Below are 24,526 nucleotides of genomic sequence, written 5' to 3'. Positions count from 1 at the left end.
GGTTGTGCTAAAGATCAGTTGAACATAGAGAGCATGTGCTCCATCCAGATAGTTTTTGTTCCAGTCAGGGTGTAAACTGTATGTACTAGCCCATATTCTTTTATGCAGCTTCTGTTGTGACCACAATTTGGGGTACTGAAAGAGACCTTAGAGAAACGGGAAGTGGGTCAGCATGAGTAGAAAAGAAGTCTCAGGGGAGCGTCAGTAGGGTCACATTCATTGATTTAAAACAATCTATAGAATGGAAATCTAAAATGTGTCCTCGGCATTTCTCAAACTTAATGAATACCACACTCTGTTTTTTCTTTTTTGGTACCGAGGATTGAACTCAGGGGTGCTTAACTGTTGATTGAACTCAGGGGTGCTTAACTGTTGAACCAGATCCCCAACCTTTTTTTTATATTTTATTTAGAAACAGGGTCTCACTGAGTTGCTGAGGCTGGCTTTGAACTCAGGAGCCTCCTGGCTTAGCAACCCAAGCCTTTGGGATTAAGGTGTGCACCACCACACCAAGCAAAGACTTCACTCATATGGAAGAACTGCCTAATAATAGTTTTTAGGTGATAGAGTCCGATGGAACATGGATGGGAAGCTTTGCTTTGTTATTTTTAATGGAAATAGAAAATATATAAGGGCAAGTGCATAGATAATAAACATGTAGGTAGATGAATTCTTAGGAAATGAGTAACCAATACCTAGATCTAGACAGAGAACACCACCAGCATCATGGATATCTCTAATTCTTTCAAGTTACTACTCCACTTTGAGAATAATTATTATTCAGATTTTTTGCCTATTTTTGAGTCTTTTACATATGAATTGCATAAAATCTTTTGCATGCTTGACTACATTTGTTCAATGTTATATTTGTGAGACTTATCCATGTTTTGCATGGGGTTGTAGTTTCCATTTGCCTTGAGGTAACCAATTGCATTGTTTATTTCTATTTTTTTAAACTATTATGATCAGGTGTTATTTATTGTAATCTCATTATGAACTGTTTTCTTTTTAAATTTTTTTTAATTTTTAATTTTAATTTTTTAAAAAAAATAAATGACAGTGGAATGCATTACAATTCTTATTACACTTATACAGCATAAAGTTGTATATAAAGTATGTTGACACCAATTTGTGTCTTCATACATGTACTTTGGATAATGATGTCTATCATATTCCACCATCATTGCTAATCCCCTGCTCCCTCCCTTTCTCTCCCACCCCTCTGCCCTATCTAGAATTCATCTATTCCTCCCATGCTCCCCCTCCCTACCCCACTGAGTCAGCCTCCTTATATCAGAAAACATTCGGCATTTGGTTTTTTGGGATTGGCTAGCTTCACTTAGCATGGTATTCTCCAACTCTATCTATTTACCTGCACATGCCATGATTTTATTCTCTTTTATTGATGAGTAAAATTCCATCATGTATATATGCCACATTTTTTAATCCATTCATCCACTGAAGGGTATCTAGGTTGGCTCCACAGTTTAGCTATTGTGAATTGAGCTTCTATGAACACTGATGTGGCTGCATTATGATAGTATACTGATTCTTTAAGTCCTTTGGATATAGATCGAGGAGTGGAATAGCTGGGTCAAATGATGGTTCTATTCCAAATTTTCTAAGGAATCTCCATACTGCTTTCCAGATTGGTTGCACCAATTTGCAGTCCCACCAGCAATCTATGAGTGTGGCTTTTCCCCCACATCCTTGCCAACACTTATTGTTGTTTGTATTCTTGATAATTACCATTCTGAGTGGCTTGAGATTAAATCTTAGAGTAGTTTTGATTTGCATTTCTCTAATTACTAGACATGTTGGGCATTTTTTATCTATTTATTGATTGATCATATATCTTGTTCTGAGAAGTATCTGTTCAGTTTCTTAGGCCATTTGTTGATTGGGTTGTTTGTATTTTTAGTGTTAAGTTTTTTGATTTCTTCACATGTCATGGAGATTAGTGCTCTATCTGATGTGCGTGTGGCAAAAATTAGCCCCCAAAATGTAGACTCTCTCTTCACCTCATTGATTGTTTCTTTTGTTGAGAAGAAGCTTTTTAGTTTGAATCCATTCCATTTATTAATTCTTGATTTTATTTCTTGTGCTTTAGGAGTCTTGTTATAGAATTCAGGGGTTGATCTGACATGATGAACATTTGGGCCTACTTTTTCCTCTATTAGGCTCAGGGTCTCTGGTCTAATTCCTAGATCATTGATCTACTTTGAGTTTTGTGCATGGTGAGAAATAGGGGTTTATTTTCGTTTTGCTGCATATGGATTTCCAGTTCTCCCAGCACCATTTGTTGAAGAGGCTATCTTTTCTCCAATGTATGTTTTTGGCTCCTTGGTCTAGAGATACAAGAGATATCTTATCTATGGGATTTCCCATCTATGGGATAACTCTATTTATGTGGGCTTGTCTCTGTGTCTTCTATTCTATACCATTGGTCTACATGTCTATTTTGGTGCCAATACCATGCTGTTTTGTTACTACAGCTTTGTAATTTTGTTTAAGGTCTAGTATTGTGATGCCTCCTGCTTCACTCTTCTTACTAAAGATTGCTTTGGCTATTCTGGGTCTCTTATTTTTCCAAAGGAATTTCATGATTGCTTTTTCTATTCTATAAGGAATGATGCTGGGATTTTAATTGAAATCACATTGAGTCTGTATAGCACTTTGGGTAGTATGACCATTTGACAATATTAATTTTGTCTATCCAAGAGTGCAGGAGATCTTTTCATATTCTGAGGACTTCTTTGATTTTTTTCTTTAGTGTTCTGTAGTCTTCATTGTAGAGGTCTTTCACCTCTTTTGTTAAGTTGATTCCCAAGTATTTTGTTTTGTCTTATTTTTTTGAGGCTATTGTGAATGGGGTAGTTTTCCTAATTTCTCTTTCAGAGGATTCATCACTGATATATAGAAAAGCATTTGATTTATAGGTATTGATTTTATATCATGCTACTTTGCTGAATTTATTTATTAATTCTAGAAGTTTTCTGATGGAGTTTTTTTTATCCTGTTAGTGTAGAATTATGTCGTCAGCAAATGATAGTTTGAGTTCTTCTTTTCCTATTCATATACTTTTAATTTCTTTCATCTGTCTAATTGCTGTGGCTAGAGTTTCAAGTATTATGTTGAATAGAAATGCTGAAGGAGGGAATCCCTGCCTTGTTCCAGTTTTTAGATGGAATGCTTCCAATTTTTCTCCATTTAGAATGATGTTGGCCTTGGGTTTAACATAGATAGCTTTTACAATGTTGAGGTATGTTCCTACTATTCCTAGTTTTTCTAGTATTTTGAACATGAAGGGGTGGTGTATTTTGTCAAGTGCTTTCTCTGCATCAATTGGTATAATCATATGATTTTTTAAGTCTATTGATGTGATGAATTATATTTTTTTGAACCAACCTTCCATCCCTGGAATAAACCCACTCAATCTGGTGCACTATATTTTTATGTTTTTGTATATAATTTGCCAGAAATTTATTGAGAATTTTTACATCAATGTTCATGAGGGATATTGATCTAAAATTTTCTTTCCTTGATGTGTCTCTACTTGGTTTTGGTATCAGGATGGTACTAGCCTCATAGAATTAGTTTGGAAGGGTTCCCTCCTCTTCTATTTCTTGGAATAATTTGAGAAGTACTGGTATTAATTCTTCTTTGTAAATCTTGTAGAACTCAGCTGTGAATCTGTCTGGTCCCAGGATTTTCTTGATTGGTAGGCTTTTGATGGTGTCTTCTTCCTTATTTGAAATTGATCTGTTTAAATTGTGCATGTCCCCTTGAATCAGTTTGGGTTGATCATATGCCTCTAGAAATTTGTTGATGTCTTTGAGGTGTTCTATTTTACTGGAGTAGAAATTTTCAAAATAGTTTCTAATTGTTTTCTATTGTTTTTCAATAGTGTCTATTGTGATATTTTCTTTTTCATCACAAATTTTATTAATTTGAGTTTTCTCTCTCCTTCTCTTTGTTAGGGTGGCTAAGGGTTTATCAATTTTATTTTATTTTCAAAGTACCACCTTTTTGTTTTGTCAAATTTTTGAAATGTACCGTTTCAATTTCATTGATTTCTGCCCTGATTTTAATTATTTCCTGTCTTCCGCTACTTTTAGTGTTGGTTTGTTCTTTTTCTAGGGCTTTGAGATGTAATGTCAGGTTGCTTATTTGTTGGCCATTTTTTCTTTTAATGAATTGCTTAATGCAATCAACTTTCCTCTTAGCACTGCCTTCATAGTGTCCCATAGAATTTTGATAATTTATTTCGGAGTTCTCATTTATCTCCAAGAATTTTTTTTTATCTCCACCATGATGTCTTCTGTTATCCACACATCATTGAGTAGCATATTGTCTGGTCTCCAGGTGTTGGAGTAGCTTCTAGTTTTTATTTTATCATTGATTTCTAATTTCATTTCATTATGGTCAGATAGAATGCAAGGTAGTATCTCTATTTTTTTTTAATTTGCAAAGATTTGCTCAATGGCATAACATATGGTCTATTTTGGAGAAGGATCTATCTGCTACTAAGAAGAAAGTGTATTCACTAGTTGATGGATAGAATATTCTATATAGGTCTTATATATAAGTCCAAATTATTGATTGTATTATTGAGCTCTGTAGTTTAATTGTTTAGTTTTGGTTTGGAAGATCTATCCATTGGTGAGAGAGGTATATTTAAAGTCACCCAGTATTATTGTATTGTGTTCTATTTGGTTCATGTAGTTGAGAAGGGTTTGTTTGATATACATAGATGCCCCATTGTTTGGTACATAGATATTTATGTTTGTTATGTCTAAAGAAAAAAATAAAATAACCAGTTTCTTTTGTCTCATAAGAAGATGATCCACAAGTGTTTTCGTATGCTTCCGTCTATGAAATATCATATAAATAAATCATATATAAATAATAACACTAATGATACTAGATTTGCCCCTTATACTTTAACTTCTACTATTGGAATTTCTTGATCCATTTGCTCTGCTACAAGTAAATGGGGCATACCTGTGCACTGTTTTGGGGACTGGTCCTCCACCTGAGGTTTCTTATGCCCATCATGGTGATTTATGGTATGTCCTCTTTTTTATGTGTTTTTCATATCTTCTTGGTGGGTTGAAAAGCTTCCTAACTTCTTGTTTCCACTTAGCAGAAATATACATTGAGTCTTGTCAATATCACTTTTCTTCTACTAGTCTAGAGTTCTCAGTTTTTGACTTGGGTCTCGTGATAGGATTTGCATCTTCATTTCTGCACATGTATGTGTGTGTTTGTCTGTGGTATTGGAATTTGTTTTTTAAAAAGCAATTAAATCCTCCTCCTACGATTCACCTGAGCCATCTAACTGTCTTTCTAAGATATCTGGTGATTTTATTTGTTGGGGTTCTCCTGAATCCTGATTAGACTGGACAATGGTAAATTCTCATCCACCTTAATCCTTGGTCTTTAGTTATTCCACCACATCCATATAATTGGTAAGCATTCAATTCAGTAGATCCAAAAACTGCTTGAAAGATAAACTGAGGAAAAATGACTGTTTTCTCTGTTTGTACCTAGATTCCATTCTTGACTTCAGTTCTAATTAAGAGAAATTACAGATATATAAACAAACTTCTTGATCTCCCTTTCCATAAGCAAACATGCCTAATTGGACCCTTGAATCAATTCCTGACTACACAGCACACATCACATCAACTCAGTTTACATTTGTAAAATTGGGGAAGAGGTTATGGATTGGGTTAACTCCAAGAACCCCTTCAGATTTAATACTTCTTGATTCTACTCCCTTTTTTATTTTCTCAGTTTTTGTAGAATTTAGTCATATGTTCCCATCTGGGAAGGGATGAGTCACATTGCCCAGAGTTACTCATAATAAGGCCACCTCAAGTTCAGCCCTATGAAGGCCTAGTTGAGGGAAGTGAATAGTAAATAGGGCTATAAAAGCTACCTGTGCTTACATAATTATTTATCAATGGGGAAGGGCAGGTCACATTCACATTTTCATAAATGAAGAATTGGGAGTAATTTAGGATTTGAAAAAAACTCTGGGTCAATTTGAGCTTTCTCTCTGATTCTGCATTATATTTGCTCAACTTTTATGTTATCGTATAGAAAGAGATGATCACCTCAGAAGTGTCCCTGGTCTCTGTGATCAGGTTCCTGTGCTCATTTTTTTTAATCTCATAGATACTATGAAAGGTATTCTTCACTTAACTTTGGAATAAAGCAAGTGTCAGCTGGAGAAGAGTTTGTTTCCATGTCACATTTAAAAAAAATTATTTCTTTATACAAATATGTTATACATGACAGCAGAATGCATTCCAGTTCATAGTATACATATAGAGCTTTGGTTGTACACCAAATAGAGTCACACCATTCATGTCTTCATACATATACTTAGGGTAAAGATGTCCATCTCATTCCACCATCTTTCCTACTCTCATGCCCCCTCCCTTTCCCTTCCTCCCCTTTTTTCCTATCTAAAGTTCCCCCATTCCTTCCATGCTTCCCCCCCACCATTATGGATCAGCATCCACATATCAGAGAAAACATTTGGTCTTTGGTTCTTTGGGATTGTCTTAGTTAGCATGATATTCTGCAGCTCCATCTATTTACCTGCAAATGTCATGATTTTATTCTCTTTTAATGCTGAGTAATATTCCATTTTTTGTGTAAAATTTCAGGATGCTAAATATAAGATTATTCATTAGCCAACAAGTCTCTGAAGAAAAGTTTGTCTTTGCTGCTCTTACATGGGTTCCTTATTTACCACCCCTTTTGAGGCTTCTTAGCTGGCATGGACCAATACTATATTTTATCTTCTCCAGGTATACAAAGTTGGTTTATAAATCTGGAGAAAAATGTTTTTCCATGGCATAATGGACTTACCCAAGAGAGATGTGTCAAATACAGTAAAGCAGATGCTTAGTTTTGGAATGGAAAAGTGAATAAACTCTGCATTAGTTTTTGCCTGACAATAAACCTTTCACCTTTACTGGTGATGATTCTAGAGTAGCCAAGACTTAAAATGTCCTGGAGGGAAACACTTTTAGGTACATATATTGTCATTCTGTGTCTCCAGAATAAAACTGTGATGATACTAGCTGCCTATTTCCCCACATATGGTTCCCATGAGTTTAGAAGTCTGAGGTAACTGATCTTAAGAACATAGAAGACACCAGAACTTTAATGTAATTAGAAGGACAGAATAAGCTCTCTTCCAGGGTATGATAAGAAGAGATTGAAGAAATGGGGTTTAGTTCACAGCAACCTGCTGAGGTAGCTAAGACATATTTAGTACCATTGATATTGAGGAATTATATGACCAGATATTAGCATAGACATCAATGTGGATGTTAAAGAAACTAAATATGGAAGGGGGCTACAGGTAGAGATTAAGAAACCAATCTAGATAGAAGTTACTGTGTTGTATACATCCAGGTCATAGAAAACAAGAGGATGGTATTGTCTTTTTTAGGGAAGGAGAAATTTATTTTCTGTGTAGTTCATTGCACTGGGAATGAGAGCCAGGACTCTCATCGTGACAGTTGGCTACAGGACATCCTTGTTGACACTGACAGCAAAAGTTGGCTAAAATTAAATGCATCATAGGACACTGTTCTAGCTGAGAAAGACACCTTGGTAAGAGAATAAGTTTACTTTATCTCAACTGAAATTAGTGGACTCAACAGCTAGGGTCAAAGGGTAATGGTAATAACCTAGCCTTCCCACTCTTACTTTTGCCTCACTCTGTGAAGTAGAGAGGATGAAAGGAATGGTTTGTGCAAGTGAAGATAAACTACAAATGATAAAAGTGAAGAAAATTCTAGTCACACTTACCCTTCTTGAAAAAAGCTGACAGTCACATGAGCTATGCTACTTCACCTTGTTGTCACAAGTTTGATACCATGTTTTGCTCCTTTTCTGAATGCCTTAGCTCTTGAATGGGAAGACTATTAGTGTAACTTTATTTTGAGGACTTCATTGTGGGTAGTTTTTTGAGCTTAGAGAATAGAGTTTAAACATTTTGCGTGTTAATGACCTTGCAGGATATCCTAGAGATATATCATAGTTTTATGGCTGCTTTGAAGTTTGATTTTATCAAAAATAACTGGGAGACTTCCAGATTTGTGTGTGTAATCCTCACTCAGTGTTTGGTGAAAAGCATACATAGAGAAGATGCTTATAGTCAGAGTGTGCTGGGCAATATTTTCATTGAGCTTCTACCATAAAGGGGCAAAACTGTTAGGAATTTTCAGAAATGGCCTATGTTATAAAAAGCAAAAGTAATAAATTACTGGCATGATACAAATACTTAATGACCTAATATTAATAGCCATCTTAAATTGTAATCTTACTACTTCTCATACAAAGGCAGCATCTGTTTGTGTTTGAGTATGAAAGAGATTATTTTTCACCAAATATGAAATGTTAATCTTTCTTTCACATAATACTGTTACCTTTTATTTGTTAATTATGCAGGCACAATAGCTCAACATCAGCCTCAATATTAGATATCTTCTTCCTCTTAAAACTGTGAAGAATCTTTTTAATATTTTTGTTAAAAGTAGAATAATTTACACATTTATAGTTTCCTATTTGAGTCTTTATATATGTGTCTATATGTGTGTGTCTCCATGAGGAAGATGAGGTTGTCTTATTATTATCATTTGTAGTTTATCATAGAGATACGTTTTCATCAAGCCATAGCAGACCTCAAAATGATAATCACCTCTCAGTATACTGGAGGTATTTTTTTCAGAACACCCTACAGATCCCCAAATCCGTCCTATAAAATGGAATAGTATTTGTAAGTTATGCACATACTCCTGCATACTATAAATCATGTCTAGATTACTTATAATCAGCTAATACAAAGTGAATACTATTTAAATATTCTTATACTGCACTGCTAATATAACAAAAACAATTCTGTACCTGTTCAGTCTAGACACAATATTTTTTAAACTTTTCTATTTGCAGTTGGATGTGAAAACCAAAAAATATGAAGAATTGGATGTACTCAGTGTTTTGATTGAAATGTCTCTCTCCCTAAAAATTATTTGAGTTTTGGGAAAATTGTCTATCAAGTCTTCTCTAGCCCTTTGACAGTCCCAACTTGGCTGAATATTATTATTTCTATAAGAATAGACAGTTGTTGTTTTTTTTTTTTTTTTTGCTTTTATTGCTTTTTTTTAATGCCTACATAGTCTATAGGATTGGACCTTAGTTCAGGATTGAGTTTTTATTGTTGGTGTTGGTTTTTTTTTATTGGCACACACTTTAAAGTTTGGCATTGGAATAGGCTCCAAGCATGTGTAGAACCAGGGATTAAATACTTGTTGTAGAGATCCATCTCTATCTCTGGGCTCTTTTTCCTTAAATTGGAAAGTTAGCCTCTCTCTAGCCACTATATTGGAGGTTAGCCCCTTTCTAGTGACACATTATTCTTCAGGTAATTCTAGCATATATGTTTTCAATTGCTGTGTAACAAATTATCAAAAGTTTAGTAGCTTTAACTACCCACTTACTGGCTCACAGTTATGTACATAAAAATCTGGGTGCCCTCAACCATGTTCTCTGCTTAGAGTCTCACAAAATTGAAATCAAGGCATTGTCTCAGATGGTTTCTTATCTGTAGATTCTGGAGAAGGGTCTACATCCAAGCTCATTCTAGTGGTTTCTTGTAGTTGTAGGACTGTGTCTGCTGTCCCCTAGCTGCTTATCAGCTGGGTTACTCTCAACTTTCAAAGGTGGCCACATTTTTACTCATAAGGCTACCTTCACCTTTGAGCCAGCCACAGTACACTAAAGCCTTCTCTTGTTTTGAATCTCTTTGATGTCGTCTTCTGCTACCAGTTAGAAAAACTCCACTTTTTAAAGAGCTCATCTTATTGGGCCAGGCTCACTCAAATAATCTCTGTATTGGGTCAAATGTTTAGGGATTAATTAGTTTTGCAAAATCCCTCAGAACGGTACCTAGAATAGTGTTTGATTGAATAACCAGGTATAGGAATCTTGGGGGCCATTTTTGGATCCTGCCTACCACACAGTGGAATCAGAAACTGTCCATTTTAGTTCTAAAACTAAAGCATTCTAAAAGTTTCATACTTGAGTCTCATTTGTCTAGCTTGGGGCCTTTGTCCTTTCCTGAACTACTCACCATGAGCTTGGGGTTTATATTAAGATTATTGCTAGACATGGGCCATATTTTCCATTTTGAAACTGGGAATCCTGTTCACAGAAGATGAGTAATTGGATGCTGATCCCTGGTAACATGATCTCCAGGTTAATTTTCCTCTCTGCTGGACCACTGCAGGATGCCACTTGGCATTTTCTGGTATTGTTTTTGAAGTTGAGATAAAGTAACCTTATTCCCTTACCAAGGTGTCTTTCTCAGCTAGAACAGTGTCCTATGATTCATTTAATTTTAGCCAACTTTTGCTGTCAGTGTCAACAAGGATGTCCTGTAGCCAACAGTCATGATGAGAGTCCTGGCTTTCATTCCCAGTGCAATGAACTACACAGAAAATAAATTCTTAACTGCTTCCGGGCCTGCTTTATTCTGCCCCATCATTCAGAAGCAACTGTCCACTGACTTCTCGTTTCCAGGGGAACCAGGTCTGTAGCCCTCACCCCCAGGAGATTCGTTAGAGAGGTATTGGCAGAAAAGGTGGCAGCCGTGCCAACTGCTGCCCATATTCCTCCTTGCCTGAGAATTAAGTTGGAGAAACATCACAGGTATTGGGTTGAGCAGAAAATATGTGGAAAGACTTGCCATAGCCAATACACCTGTGTTTATCTTCTTCTTGCCATTACCCATCTACCCAACTCCCCTATGACTTTGTCCCAGGGACCCCTGCTTACTTTTCTGCCTGCATCTTGGTCATTTCTCTTGTTTCTCATTCTTTTATTTATTCTTCTTTGTGCTATGGATTTCCTGCTCTCTCACTGGAAGATGGAAAAGTCTCTGTCCAGTTTCGTGGCCCTCAGGGGTCAGCCTATGTTGCAGTTTTCATGACTTTGCAGCAGAAGAATAAACATAAGAATAAAGAGATTTTAAGTTTTCTTTTTTTCCATTCTGTGAAGAAATGACCAGGAGAGATTTGGTTTGTTTTCCAACAGGCTCTTACTTGGTGACGTATTTTTCCATATATTTATTGATGTGCTATAACTATAAATAATAGTGGGATTCATTGTTACATATTCATTTATGCACACAATATAATAGTATAATTTGGCCACTATTATTCCCCAGAATTTTCCCTTTCCCTCTTCTCCCTCTCCCTAATCCTTTGCCTCTACTCTACTGATCTACTGAACTCCCTTAAATTTTCTTGAAGGATTCCCACCCTGCCTTTCTTTTCCTCTTTTCTCTCTAGTTTCCACATATGAGAGAAAACATACAAAACTTGACCTTGTGAGTTTGGTTTATTTCACTTAATATAATTTCTTGAGTTCCGTCCCTTCTCCTGGTAATGATATAATTTCACTTTTTTGTAGCTGAGTTGAACTCCATTGTGTATATATGCCCCATTTTCTCTATCATTTCATCCATTGAGGGTCATGTAGGCTGCTTCCCTTATTTGGCTATTGTGAATTATACTGCTATAACCTTGGATATACATGCATTACTGTATCATGTTGACTTTAATTCTTTAGGATAAATATCAAGGAGTGGTATAGGTGGGTCATACGATAGTTCCAGTTCTTAGTCTTTTGGGGAACCTACATACTGATTTCTATAGTGATTTTATTGATTAACAACTCTAATTTTTTACATCCTCTCCAGGATTTATTGTTTTTATTCTTGATGGCTGCCATTTTAACTGGAGTGAGAAAATCTCAGTGTTATTTTGATTTGCTTCCCTAATCGCTAAAGTTGTTGAACATTTCACTTGGTGTGAGATATAAAGTTGACACATACATATACCACTTTCTCCAGTCCCATTAACTTTAAAAAAATATTACTGCTGGTCCCAAGACCAAATTTTGCCTGAGAGCTGTAACCTTTTGGATGTCTTGTCTTTTTTTTTCCAATTTATTTCTTACATACATGACAATAGTGGAGTGCATTTCATTCATAATTATCCATTCATAGCACAATTTTTTATAACTCTGTATATTCACTCCAAATTATGCCATTATACATGAGCTCTCTTACTTTGTTTTCATACAATTCTTAATACAGCTTTATACCACGATTTATCATATCTTTGTGGGTGTATTTTCTAATAAGCAATTATTTTAGCAGTATATTTTGACACAGAAGTGGGGTACATGGTTGCAATAGAATGAGCTTTGTCATTCCCATTTTCCAGAGTTGTATAGGGACACATGTCAACTTCAAACTATACTACAGAGCAATAGTAACAAAAACAGCGTGGTACTGGTACCAAAACAGGCGGGTGGACCAATGGTACAGAATAGAGGACACAGAAACCAATCCACAAAACTACAACTATCTTATATTTGATAAAGGGGCTAAAAGCATGCAATGGAGGAAGGATAGCATCTTCAACAAATGGTGCTGGGAAAACTGGAAATCCATATGCAACAAAATGAAACTGAATCCCTTTCTCTCGCCATGCACAAAAGTTAATTCAAAATGGATCAAGGAGCTTGATATCAAATCAGAGACACGCCGTCTGATAGAAGAAAAAGTTGGCTACGATCTACATACTGTGGGGTCGGGCTCCAAATTCCTCAATAGGACACCCATAGCACAAAAGTTAATAACTAGAATCAACAAATGGGACTTACTCAAACTAAAAAGTTTTTTCTCAGCAAAAGAAACAATAAGAGAGGTAAATAGGGAGCCTACACCCTGGGAACAAATCTTTACTCCTCACACTTCAGATAGAGCCCTAATATCCAGAGTATACAAAGAACTCAAAAAATTAGACAATAAGAGAACAAACAACCCAATCAACAAATGGGCCAAGGACCTGAACAGACACTTCTCAGAGGAGGACATACAATCAATCAACAAGTACATGAAAAAATGCTCACCATCTCTAGCAGTCAGAGAAATGCAAATCAAAACCACCCTAAGATACCATCTCACTCCAGTAAGATTGGCAGCCATTATGAAGTCAAACAACAACAAGTGCTGGCGAGGATGTGGGGAAAAGGGTACACTTGTACATTGCTGGTGGGACTGCAAATTGGTGCAGCCAATTTGGAAAGCAGTATGGAGATTTCTTGGAAAGCTGGGAATGGAGCCACCATTTGACCCAGCTATTCCCCTTCTCGGTCTATTCCCTAAAGACCTAAAAAGAGCATGCTACAGGGACACTGCTACATCGATGTTCATAGCAGCACAATTCACAATAGCAAGACTGTGGAACCAACCTAGATGCCCTTCAATAGACGAATGGATAAAAAAAATGTGGCATTTATACACAATGGAGTATTACTCTGCATTAAAAAATGACAAAATCATAGAATTTGCAGGGAAATGGATGGCATTAGAGCAGATTATGCTAAGTGAAGCTAGCCAATCCCTAAAAAACAAATGCCAAATGTCTTCTTTGATATAAGGAGAGTAACTAAGAACAGAGTAGGGTCGAAGAGCATGAGAAGAAGATTAACATTAAACAGGGATGAGAGGTGGGAGGGAAAGGGAGAGAGAAGGGAAATTGCATGGAAATGGAAGGAGACCCTCAGAGTTATACAAAAGTACATACAAGAGGAAGTGAGGGGAAAGGGAAAAATAATACAAGGGGGACAAATGAATGTCAGTAGAGGGGGCAGAGAGAGAAGAGGAGAGGGGAGGGGAGGGGAGGGGGGATAGTAGAGGATAGGAAAGGCAGCAGAACACAACAGACACTAGTATGGCAATATGTAAATCAATGGATGTGTAACTGATGTGATTCTGCAATCTGTATATGGGGTAAAAATGGGAGTTCATAACCCACTTGAATAAAAGTGTGAAATATGATATATCAAGAACTATGTAATGTTTTGAACAACCAACAATAAAAAATTAAAAAAAAAATTCTGGACTTACTATTCCTAGAGTCTGTCTTTTCTTGCATTGGCATATTTTGCCCTTTATAGGATGGTGTTGGCTTTCTTAGGGCTATAAGACTCACATTTTAAGGCAGGAAAAAGCTGGATTTTCTTATTTTCTAACAAAATATTTGTATTTGAGTAAATGGCTAATGCTTTCCATTGTGGCTTGTGATCATTAAAGATGTAAATACATCATGTATTTTATATGACATACAACTTTATGATTTCCAGTAGGAGAGTTACCAATTTCAAATATTCTTGAAATTTAGAAATTGAAGGTAGTTTAAGGTAGTGATGTCATAAGAAAAAATAAAAGGCCTGTGGGTAAGCATAGTTAAGTGGTTTGCCCAGTGACATAGAATGAGGCAGAATAGGGGTTCAGTTGTACTCTGTATGTAGGACCACAAAAACTAAACCTCTTCCTGAGTTTAGTTTTTAAACATAATATTTTTCAGAGCTAAAGAGAAAAACAACAACAAAAACAACCAGAATAAAATTAGCCACAAAGGAGCCACATGAGTAATAGCAGAGTAGCTTTGTGGACTTCAGCCCATGAGATACAATAAAAAAAGGGTTAACTTGTGTGGGGGGGGGGCAGTATATCCATTATGACACCCATGCCACTGTGTTGTTAAGGACTAGTAACTCTAGTGAGAAACTACTGACATTCATTCCATGAGTTGCAAATGAGACACATTGTATTTTTAGAAAAATATAAATCAGTCTTATTTATCTAGAAAATTTATCTAGATTTAAAATGTGAAATTATTAAACTCTATTAATTTTTCCAAAATACCTTGCTTTTATTATTTAACAAGGTAAACTTAGAAGGGATATCATAATGAGGGGAAACTAAGTACAGGACTCTCTGTAGACTGAAATCTTTTGCCTAACAGGAAACATAATTGTGTTATTGTGTTGTTTAAGTTATTCTTTTTTTTTTTTTTTAAGTACTGATAGGATTCAACTTGGACTTGAATCTTTTTGTCAACAGTGGGATCCTTTAAATGAATAGTGTTTTTTTTTATGTTGAATTTCCTTGTTAGCCAGTGTAGGAAAGTGAGGGCTGAGCCCACTACACCAAAGGAAACTGGAGTGTGTTGAGCTGAGATATGTCATATTGAAAAGCACAGTAGCATGTAAGCCACATAGTCCCCAGAGAGACTAGCCAAAAACCCAGTATCTCTAGTGGAAGAATTAATTTGGCTTTTCCTAATAGCCAATGACATTGGAAGAAGTTCTATTTTGCCTGGGAAAAACATCTAGAGTTCAGCAGCAGTAGTTCAGGAGGCAACCCTGTCTGGATTCTCAGCACTTTGTACTTCTTGGTGTGGAGGTCCAAGTCTCAAAAGGAAGCCAGGCAAGAGAAAGCAGAGTTGCAGAGGGCTAGATCTCAGAGGAAAGCTGTTGTCCCCAGGTAGGTTAAAGCAAAGCAGAAAACCATGGTAGCATTTAAAGTGGCCTAAGAGAATAGGACCTAAGAGAATAGGGCAAAGTTTTTCAAAGCATAAACCTTGGATGTCTTAAGTCAAGATGACCTCAGCCTCAGACCTACTGAGACAGAATCTTTGGGGTGGTGGTCCCTCCCTAGAAATTCACAGGTTTTATAAACTCCTCATTAATTTTAAAATATTAAAAAATTTCTAAACATGGATACTAGGGGGCATTAAATTAGATACTCAGAGCTCCCCATCTGAAGTACCAGTTCTAAAAAATAAAACTAAAGTATAATGGTAGTCTTTTTTATTGATTAGCTCTTTTTCCGTTTATTGTGCTCAGATACAACAGTGAACAGAGGGGGCATGGTTTTAGCCCTTATGGGGCTGGAAATAGCCCATAAACAAGTAGACAAATAAATAAAATCACACATTGTAGTGATTGCTAAGAGGTAAGTAAACATGGTGCTAAGAGAAATTAGGGGAAACACCGTTTAGATGAGGCAATCAGAACTGGCTCAATAATTAGATGAAAACTGAACCCCCAAGCAAGTAAGATCTGAGAGTCTAGGCTATTGTGTGTATATGGGAGTTGGGTGGGGGGAGTTTATATTCAGGGAACATGAGTAAGAAGTGTAGGTAGGTACTTGGGGACTCAAGTTATATTCCAAAATTTTTAAGCAGATTTCCTGTTTGATTTGTTTCATATCACCATAGAGAATCTACATACAATTCTTAGAAAGACAAAGGAATGGAAGAGGGGCACTAACCCCTTTGTAGAAACTAATTGGGAACTGTCCCTGCTCTGCAACTGGTGTATTACAGACAAATGCACCCTAAAATAGTTCATCCAACTGGTGTGGGTGTTCTCTATCCCAACCCAACCAAAGTAGGATCTGGGTAATTGTAGAGAAGAGAAAATGAGTATTTTCTAAAACAAGAAGCATATTCTCCATTATGTAAAAGAGAAAAATTAGCTTTTATAAAACCACACGTAGGTTTCAAGGACTTCTCTCTCATTTTTTGTTACCCAGATGGGACAGTTAAGAGGCGGAGACAGTCATCATTCTTTATTGAATCCATGAACCCTTACTCATTTTTTCTAAAGATTCTAGGTATCCATCCATGGAGACTTTGGATATAAACCTGAAAGAGCATTAGCAGGCTGGCTCTGAATGATTGGCTGGGGCAGTTAGTCTCACAGGGAATAGAAGTCCCAGGCGAGAAGGGATGGACTGAGGTAGCACTTGAATCACAAGTGAGGTAGGGTACTTCATCATGCTTCTATAGAAGGCAAAGCACATTCTTGTATTAAAGGTCACAGGTTAGGCATGTCAGAATAGTGAAATGGCAGTTTTGACACTCTTTATGGGCTCACCATTTCTTTCCTGGATAGCCCTAAAAAATGATAAATGTCATTGTTACTCATTTGCTCACTTATTTTTCCACTGGACTAGAGGCCCCATAAGGAAGGGGCTGATGTTCATTTCATACTCTGGAGCCTAGTAAGGCTCTTTGTGCACTGAAAGCTGCCTTAGCATGAGCACTGCATAGTAGCACCATGTCTGCCAGAGGGACATGACCCCTGCCTGTGTGGTGAGAGCTGCCCATAAACCTTCTTGGTGTGACTCTATGGGGCTCAGTCCTGATACTACAGGCTAGAAGTCTCCTGTTGTCCATAGGAAAGACATGCATGCAACGTTGTTATAGACTCTTCCTAGGTAAGTCTGCCCTCCCCCCGTCCTTGGGTTACCTGGTCACCAAGAAAGGTACCCTGTCGTGGACCTTACCCATATGGGGTGTCCCAGTTCCCACCTTCTGTTCAGGATGACATAAGAGTATCCTGTAATACCAAAAGGCTGGTTGCCGTCAGGTCATGGGACAGTACAGGGTTGGGATGTGAGAGCCGATGATCTGCAGAGTTTCTTCCATTCTGTCTTCTTGTCCTTTATAGCAATAATGTGTTCCCTTCTACTTGAAGATCTTCTTGACTCTTGAGACCTTCATCTTCTCTCTCCTGTTCCATTTGCCAGTTCTTTTCTCTTCCCATTCCTTTAAGCAAACCAGCCATGCAAATAGATCTGTGGCACTCAAAATCCTATTCAGATGAGTATAAGTGAAGGAGAAAATGGCAGAGGGAGATGGAAGAGAGCAACTGGTTCATACTTCTAATCATTATGGGGTCACAGAATTACACCTCTGTCTCTAAGGGGATTCAGAAGTTTCTGAATATGAAGTATAATGTACTTGTATGCAATGAGATTTTTTTTTTTAATGTTCATGTTGCATGAACTCTTTGTTCCATTCCATAGTCTAAGTACCCATTGGTTCCAGATTCTGGGTCTCAATCCTCAGTACATTGCTTTTTCTCTCCCTTCAAGTTGGAAGGAGACTTACAAGTCATCTACCCTGAGGTCCTTGCTGTGCAGGTACAGAAGTGAGACCTAAGAGGTGGAGCAACAGGTGGAGGCTTCAGAGACAGTGTGGAGTATGTCCTTACTATACGGTCAGGGCTTTCCCATTGACGCCTAGGGTTTGGAGATGCTCATACTCATCACGAAGTCCAGTGCTGGAGGATGGGCCTCATGCTGGTGGCTCTGCAAAGTGCCTGCCTTCCCGCATTATGTTCTTGAGCAGCCCTCATAGCAAATGCCATCATGACTGTTATCTTTGCCTCTTATTACAAATGAAAAATTGGGGCTTGGAATAGCCAGGATGCTTGCCTAAAGTCAGCCACAGTACACAACAGAGTTGATGTCCCTTCTACTTCTTTAGGAACCTGAAATCTGTGCCCTCTTTTACTTTGCAGGAATATAAACAGCACATATGAGTTTGAGCCAGGCTGCTGGTACCACAACTTTATTTTTTAAAGAATTATAGGTAAAAGGTCTATCCCCTTTTATCTTTCATTTTTTAATGCTATAAAATATATATAATATAAAACTTGACATTTTAATCACTTTTAAGTGTATGTTTTTAGTAGGGTTATATTGATGGCAACCATCTTCACCATTCATCCCCAGATCTCTCTTCATTGCATACAACTGAAGCTCTGTGCCCATTAAAAAATAACTCCCCATCTCCCTCACTGCCAGCCCTGGGCAACCACTATTCTACTTTCTGTCTCATGAACTTCACTATTGTAAGGACCTTACATAAGTGGAATTATACAGTATTCATCCTTTGGTGACTGGGCTTATTTTGCTTAACATAATGTCCTCAGAGTTTTTCTATGTGTCAGAATTTTCTTTTTAATACTGAATGATGTTCCATTGCAAGTATATGCCACATTTTGTTTATCCGTTTACCTTTCCATGGACATTTTGAGTTGCTTCCTTTTTGTATTAGTTTTTGAGGGCTGCCTTAATAAAATATTATAAATGAGATGACTTATACAACAGAAACTTATTTTTTCACAGTTCTGAAGGCTGGAATTTCAAGATCAGAGTGTTAGCAGTGCTGGTTTCTCCTAAGACATCTGTCCTTAGCTTATAGATACTTGCTATCTGACAGGGTCCTCATGTGGCCTTCTCTCTGTGGGAGCATCCCTGGTGTCTTTTCCTCTTCTTGTGAGGACACTAGTTATATTGGATTAGGTTTAAAGGTAATTACCTCTTTAAAGGTCCTGTGTTCAAATACAATCATATTGGAGGTTAGAGCTTCAGCTTATAAATTTTGGAGAGAGACATTTAGTCTATAATATTCCTATTGGCTGTTAAAATGCTTTGAACATAGGTATACAAATAACTGTCCAAGTCCCTGCTTTCAATTGTTTTTGGTATATACACAGTGATGGAATTGCTGAATTATATGGTAATTCTAGTTGTAGTATTTTCAGGCCCACCATACTTTTTCCATAGTGACGGCACCATTTTACATTCCCATGGCATTATTTCTAAATTTTCAGAGCAGTTTTGCTCTTTTTGAGAGGTCACTCTAATTCCAAGGCCCTCCGGTAGGAAATTTGTCTGATATTCTTTTGCATGCCATCTGGTTGGTTACTAACTACTAAATCTTTCCAGAAATTCCGTGCCCTTGCTCATTCTGTACCTCCTGTTAACACTCAGGAGCTCCTGCTTCTGCACTCAGCTGCTGGGAAAACTCTCAGGGAGGAGGAGGGAGTCATAAAATGTCTGGTCTTAGGCAGGTGCTTCATCTGAGCTGTGTTCTCTCAGCCTCTGAGCACTAGAAAACTTTTTCAGATCCTGCCCCATATCTGGCAGAGAAGGCGCTCACTGCTTTCCAAGCGGCAGAGGAGCTAATACTTAAGACATTGCTTGGTGAACAGATTTTAAAACACTGGTATAGCCTGATAGCTACTCATGTCAACAGAAGGGTTAAGGCTGACTGTGTGGGAGTTGGTATTGAATGGAAGGTAGTAGTGTTGGTGTGAGACCAAGTATGAGAATATGTGTGGGGTATGGGGGTATATGTTTCTGGAATAAGATATGAAGTAATAGGTGTTGGTGTGAGGTACTGGGTATTATGAGGGAGAGGTAGGTATGTGGGGCAATCAGGAATGGGGTGTATATTTGTCACAGGGTGAAGAGTATGGGGTTGGTATGTGAGTGTATGGTAGGTAGGGTATGAATGTGGGGGAGGTGTTTTATGTGTGTAGACTATGGTATGAGTGACAGTTGAGTGTGAGGGTGTTTATGGGGTAGGGTATGAGGAGTGCGTGAGGCAGAAGAAGGGGGCCATTTGTGGGTTAGGGTGTTTGTGGAGTAGAGAGAGTGGGTTGGGTATGAAGGGGGGTGTACGTGTGTGTGTGGAATAGGATATATGGATGAGGGATAGGGATAAGGGCGTCTGTGAGGTATGGAGTAGAGCCGTGGAGGAGGGTGCTTGGCTGTGTGGAAGGTAGTATGTGAGTAGGAGCATGTGTATATTGGGAGGTTATAGAAGGAAAAGGATCATTTTCTTTGCTCTCTATGGCTGTTCTTGCTGGAACTGGAACCAGGTGGGTGGAAGAGTTCCTGAGACCCGCAGGGCTTGCCCATTGTCAAGGAGCAGCACTCAGCCAGAGCCTCGGGCATGACTCACTTTCACCTCATTAGGGCAATTAGTTTTCTGGGCATCTGCATCATGGCAGGATATGTGCGTCAGTCTGTATGACTTGTTCTTAGTAAGAACATGGGAGAAATTTAAAATGAGAAATGAAAGGAGTGGGCATGAGATTGTACTGGGGGCTAAGAAAGATAAATTGCTTCTCCCTCTGTGATTAGGTTAAACTGAGGGACCAAGATTGTCTCCCTCACCCTGTTCTTGATACAAGACAGCTGCAGCCATCCCATGTGAGAGAAGTAACTTTAGAAGATGCACACACAGCCACAGTGTGGATGAGGGAGCCTGAAGCCCCTCCCAGATGCCAGGGAGCCTCTGCAGCAGTAACTCTTTGTGCACTGCGGTTTGCTGCAGTCTTTGCATTGGAGGGACGATGGCTTTTATGAATGGTAGCCTGGGAGGGGCCTAATGTCACCGACTCCTGATGTCAGCACAATGAATGAAACACTTGCAAAGCGTAAAGGCTCAGCGCTCAGGAAGCAGATACCTTCTGAGATTGGTTCTCCAGATGCAGCGTCGTTTGCTGACGAAATCAATCGCCAGTCCCATGGGTCACTGATAATCCATATACATTAGGATTTAAATGAGACAGGAACTGAGGCTGCATGTGGAATAATGCGCATCTGATTGAGGCACAACCAGCTCTGTTTCTGAAGCAGCTATTCCACGATACCCTCCTGCCAGGCACTGGAGAAAGGTGCCTGCAGGAGCTGCAGACCCACCGTTGTGTGTTAGGCATCTACTTAGCTGGCCTGATGTTCTGCTTTTGCTGGCAGAATTCCTTGCTGAAGCTCCAAGCTCTCGAATCTGATCTGTGTTCTGCATTTTTGACAAACCAGGAAGAAGCTCCCCAGGTGCATGGAATCAAGGAGCCAGCCCCCGTGACAACCCAAAGTGTGCCTGCCGATGAGGCAGATTCTGCAGGTAAGAGGCAGGGTTTGGGGATGTCCCAGATCATACTCTCAAGATAGTTCATCCTCTTGCTGCTTCATCTTTCACCTGAGCCCCTGAAAGAAATGGTGATACATGAGAGCCCAAGTGTTGCCCAGAAGGTGCTGAGAGGAAACGGGAGGAATTAAGATCTGCTGTAACATAGATCTCTCTGGCTCAGACCAAAAGTCAGACTTTTAAATGGGTGTCAGTCAGGTGAAATCACCCATATACCTTCTCATCTGGGTTTTCTTATGTGGTCTCTTATGACAAAGGAGTGGTGTGTTATTTTATATCACTGAACCTAGATGCTCTATGCTGTCTGTCTTTGAACTCCTGATATATTTGAGGGAGTTTCAACACTACTTCCTCTTTTCTTGTTCAATGCTTATAAGATGACCCATCAAGACAGGAGAAGTGGAGATAAGTGCTCTACTATTCACTCATTTGGATCCTTTATTCTTGTTCTGTCTCAATATTTTTTGCACTAATTTATGTGTCAAAAAGTCTCAAAATTAAGTCTGTTAGTGTATTTCTGTTATTGTAGTTTTAATCCTGAGGGTGATATATTGGTTGACAAATTAATGCTCCCAGAAAGACTTAGAGCAGAAAGAAGCACTAATTTATATGAGTAGAAATAAGAGCCTAGCTTGTGTTTTCTAAAACAAATGGGTCAGAGTCTTGCAGACTGCTTTCTGGATAGATAGTAGAAATAGACTTAGGTAAGCTTGTTTATAAGACATCCTTAATCTCCAAGAGTTGAAGGAAGAGATCTACAAAGGTAATCTATTACAATACCATTAGCAATAATACATTTAAGACACTACTGTTTAAAGCAGTCCCAGGTGGTCTAAGCAGGCCAAACAGTCATCTCCAGTGTTGAGATGTATATTATTAATAATAGTGGCTAATAGGAACAATCAAGAGTAGCTACTATTTTTATTTAAACCTTTTTATGATCTAAGAACTATTTAAGCACTTTATGTATGTTTTATTAAATCTTTAAGGTGACTTTTGAAATAATACTAGTTATAGTAAGGACACTAAGGAAGGCCTCCTAGTATGACATTACTACAAATGGTCAATTACTATGGATACACATTGTTGGGAAGTTGGCTGTCCTTGTTGTATTGTGAATGCTATTGCTCTGTTGGCCACTATGTTTGGATGAAATGCAAAAATTGGGTGAGGGCCTGATCAGGGGTTTAAGTTAGGGTATTTGACAATGTCCTTTTTCTCTCCCACAACCTCATATTCTACCTTCTCCAAACAAATAGCATACAAAACACATAAAGAAGTCTCAAGCCAGATCCTCATTAACTTCAGAATTATCTGACATTTTTGATTAGCTATAGTAGTGTCTAGCAAAGAGGGGTCAATATTTGTTGCATGTTGGAGATATATATGTATATATGTATATATATATATATATTTTTTTTTTTTAAATCATGACTTTTATTTCTAAATATCAATAATAGTGTTGCATTTTCTCATTCTGGCTGGACATTATGTTAAAAGCTTATTAACACTCTTTCTAAAATGAAAATAAATACCGGTTTGTGGTGAGGTTGCTAGCATGAAGGAGACTCAGCCATACAGTTCATGTTAAGTATCAAATGTCAGAAATGGGCAAAGGCTTCTTACAGAAGAGGCTTGTGATTTGGATGCTGGATTTTCCAAAATGTAGATAAATTTGAGTTATCTCAGAGCCCTTCTAAGAGAATCTTAGAGCACTAGACTCTAGAAACATCTAGAAAACTTGTTGTTTTCAGAGATCTAAGGCATATGTTATTTGGCAGAGACATTGTCAAAGTGACAGGCATTTGTAAGATACTTTCATGATTGAAAATATGGGATGGTTTTGTCTCACTGGTTTCTAAAATGTGTGCATTCTTATAGGAAGTCCATACATTTTCTAATCCATGTGTGTTTCAGCAGGAAGAAACATATTCTCAGATCTGCTGTTTCTAACTTGGGGGTCTCTAAACAGATTATTTTGAGTGATTCTTTTTTAATACCTTGAAACTGTGGGGATTTTGATGGTCCCTGCCAATAGGTGTTCATATAATATTAGCGCAAATGATCATAAGTCTGTAATATATTATAGTAACTTAAAAATAATTCTCTTCATGGCACCCCATAGGGACCTTGTGTTTTCAGCAATGTTCTAGAACCTTATTAGCCATTATGTTGGAAGAGCTTTTTGTTGATTGTGGAGATTCTCAGGCTTCATTAACAGTCAGAGGTAGAAGTCCTGGATTCTTCATATTTCATAAACACTCCTGAGTATTGGGATCCACTAGTCAAGAGGTTGCAAACCACATACTGTGAGATAGAAACCACTAGGCTGAATCTGTGTGTCCCCACAAAATTCATATGTTGAAATCTAATCCCTAGTGTGATGGTACTTAGATGTAGGGCCTTGGGGTTGTAATTAGGTCATGAGAATGGAGCCTTCATAAATGGGATCAGTGCCATCATAAAGAGTCCAGAAAGCTAGCTTGCTCTCTTTCTGACATGTGAGAATACAATAAGAAGTCAGCCATCTGCAACCTGAGAGAGGATCCTCAGCAGAACTTGACCATGCTGGCATACTGACCTCAGACTTCCAGCCTCCAGAAATGTAAAAAGTAAATTTCTCCTATGTATAAGCTACCCAGTCTATGGTAGTTTGTTATAGCAACTTAAACTGACTGAGACGGAAACCTACATAATAAGCTGAAAAATTATTCCAACTAGATCAATAGCCTCTTATAGCTAAAATAAATGTTTCTTCCATGGAATTAGTAAGCATCTATTCTGGTGTCATTGAATGGAAAATGGAATGAGGATTGCCATATTAACTGCCTGCTATTTTCAAAGTATGCAGAAGGACTGTTTGACATTCCACATGACTAAGCATAACTCTTATTCTGTCTCACCAAGGATAATTGATGGTATGAAGGTTTAGCAAAAACTGTCAACAGCAATGACTTGAGACCTATTACTAGAAGCAATAGTTTTTTAGTAGTTTCTAATTCCTTTTGGCTAAAATTTTGATTTTCAGATTGAATTTTTCATTTAGTTAAGATACTACTAATATA

At 37.8% G+C, this 24,526-nt stretch overlaps 1 protein-coding gene across 8 annotated transcripts in view; it reads left to right on the top strand.

Moving 5' to 3' along the window:
* The window catches only part of Fam13c (family with sequence similarity 13 member C), a 118,422-nt gene that overhangs the window by 63,649 nt on the left and 30,247 nt on the right, over positions 1-24,526 (top strand). For all 8 annotated transcript variants that reach the window (XM_048813994.1, XM_048813989.1, XM_048813978.1 and 5 more), the window contains one exon: positions 21,353-21,437. In XM_048813994.1, the coding sequence (XP_048669951.1) occupies positions 21,353-21,437 (85 nt within the window). The remainder of the gene's footprint in view (positions 1-21,352; positions 21,438-24,526) is intronic.

The sequence above is a fragment of the Marmota marmota genome, unplaced genomic scaffold, assembly GCF_001458135.2.
Source record: "Marmota marmota marmota unplaced genomic scaffold, marMar, whole genome shotgun sequence".
NCBI classification, from domain to species: Eukaryota; Metazoa; Chordata; class Mammalia; order Rodentia; family Sciuridae; genus Marmota; species Marmota marmota.
The sequence above is the reverse complement of the archived record's forward strand: the minus strand, read 5'-3'. Positions and strand labels throughout refer to the sequence as shown.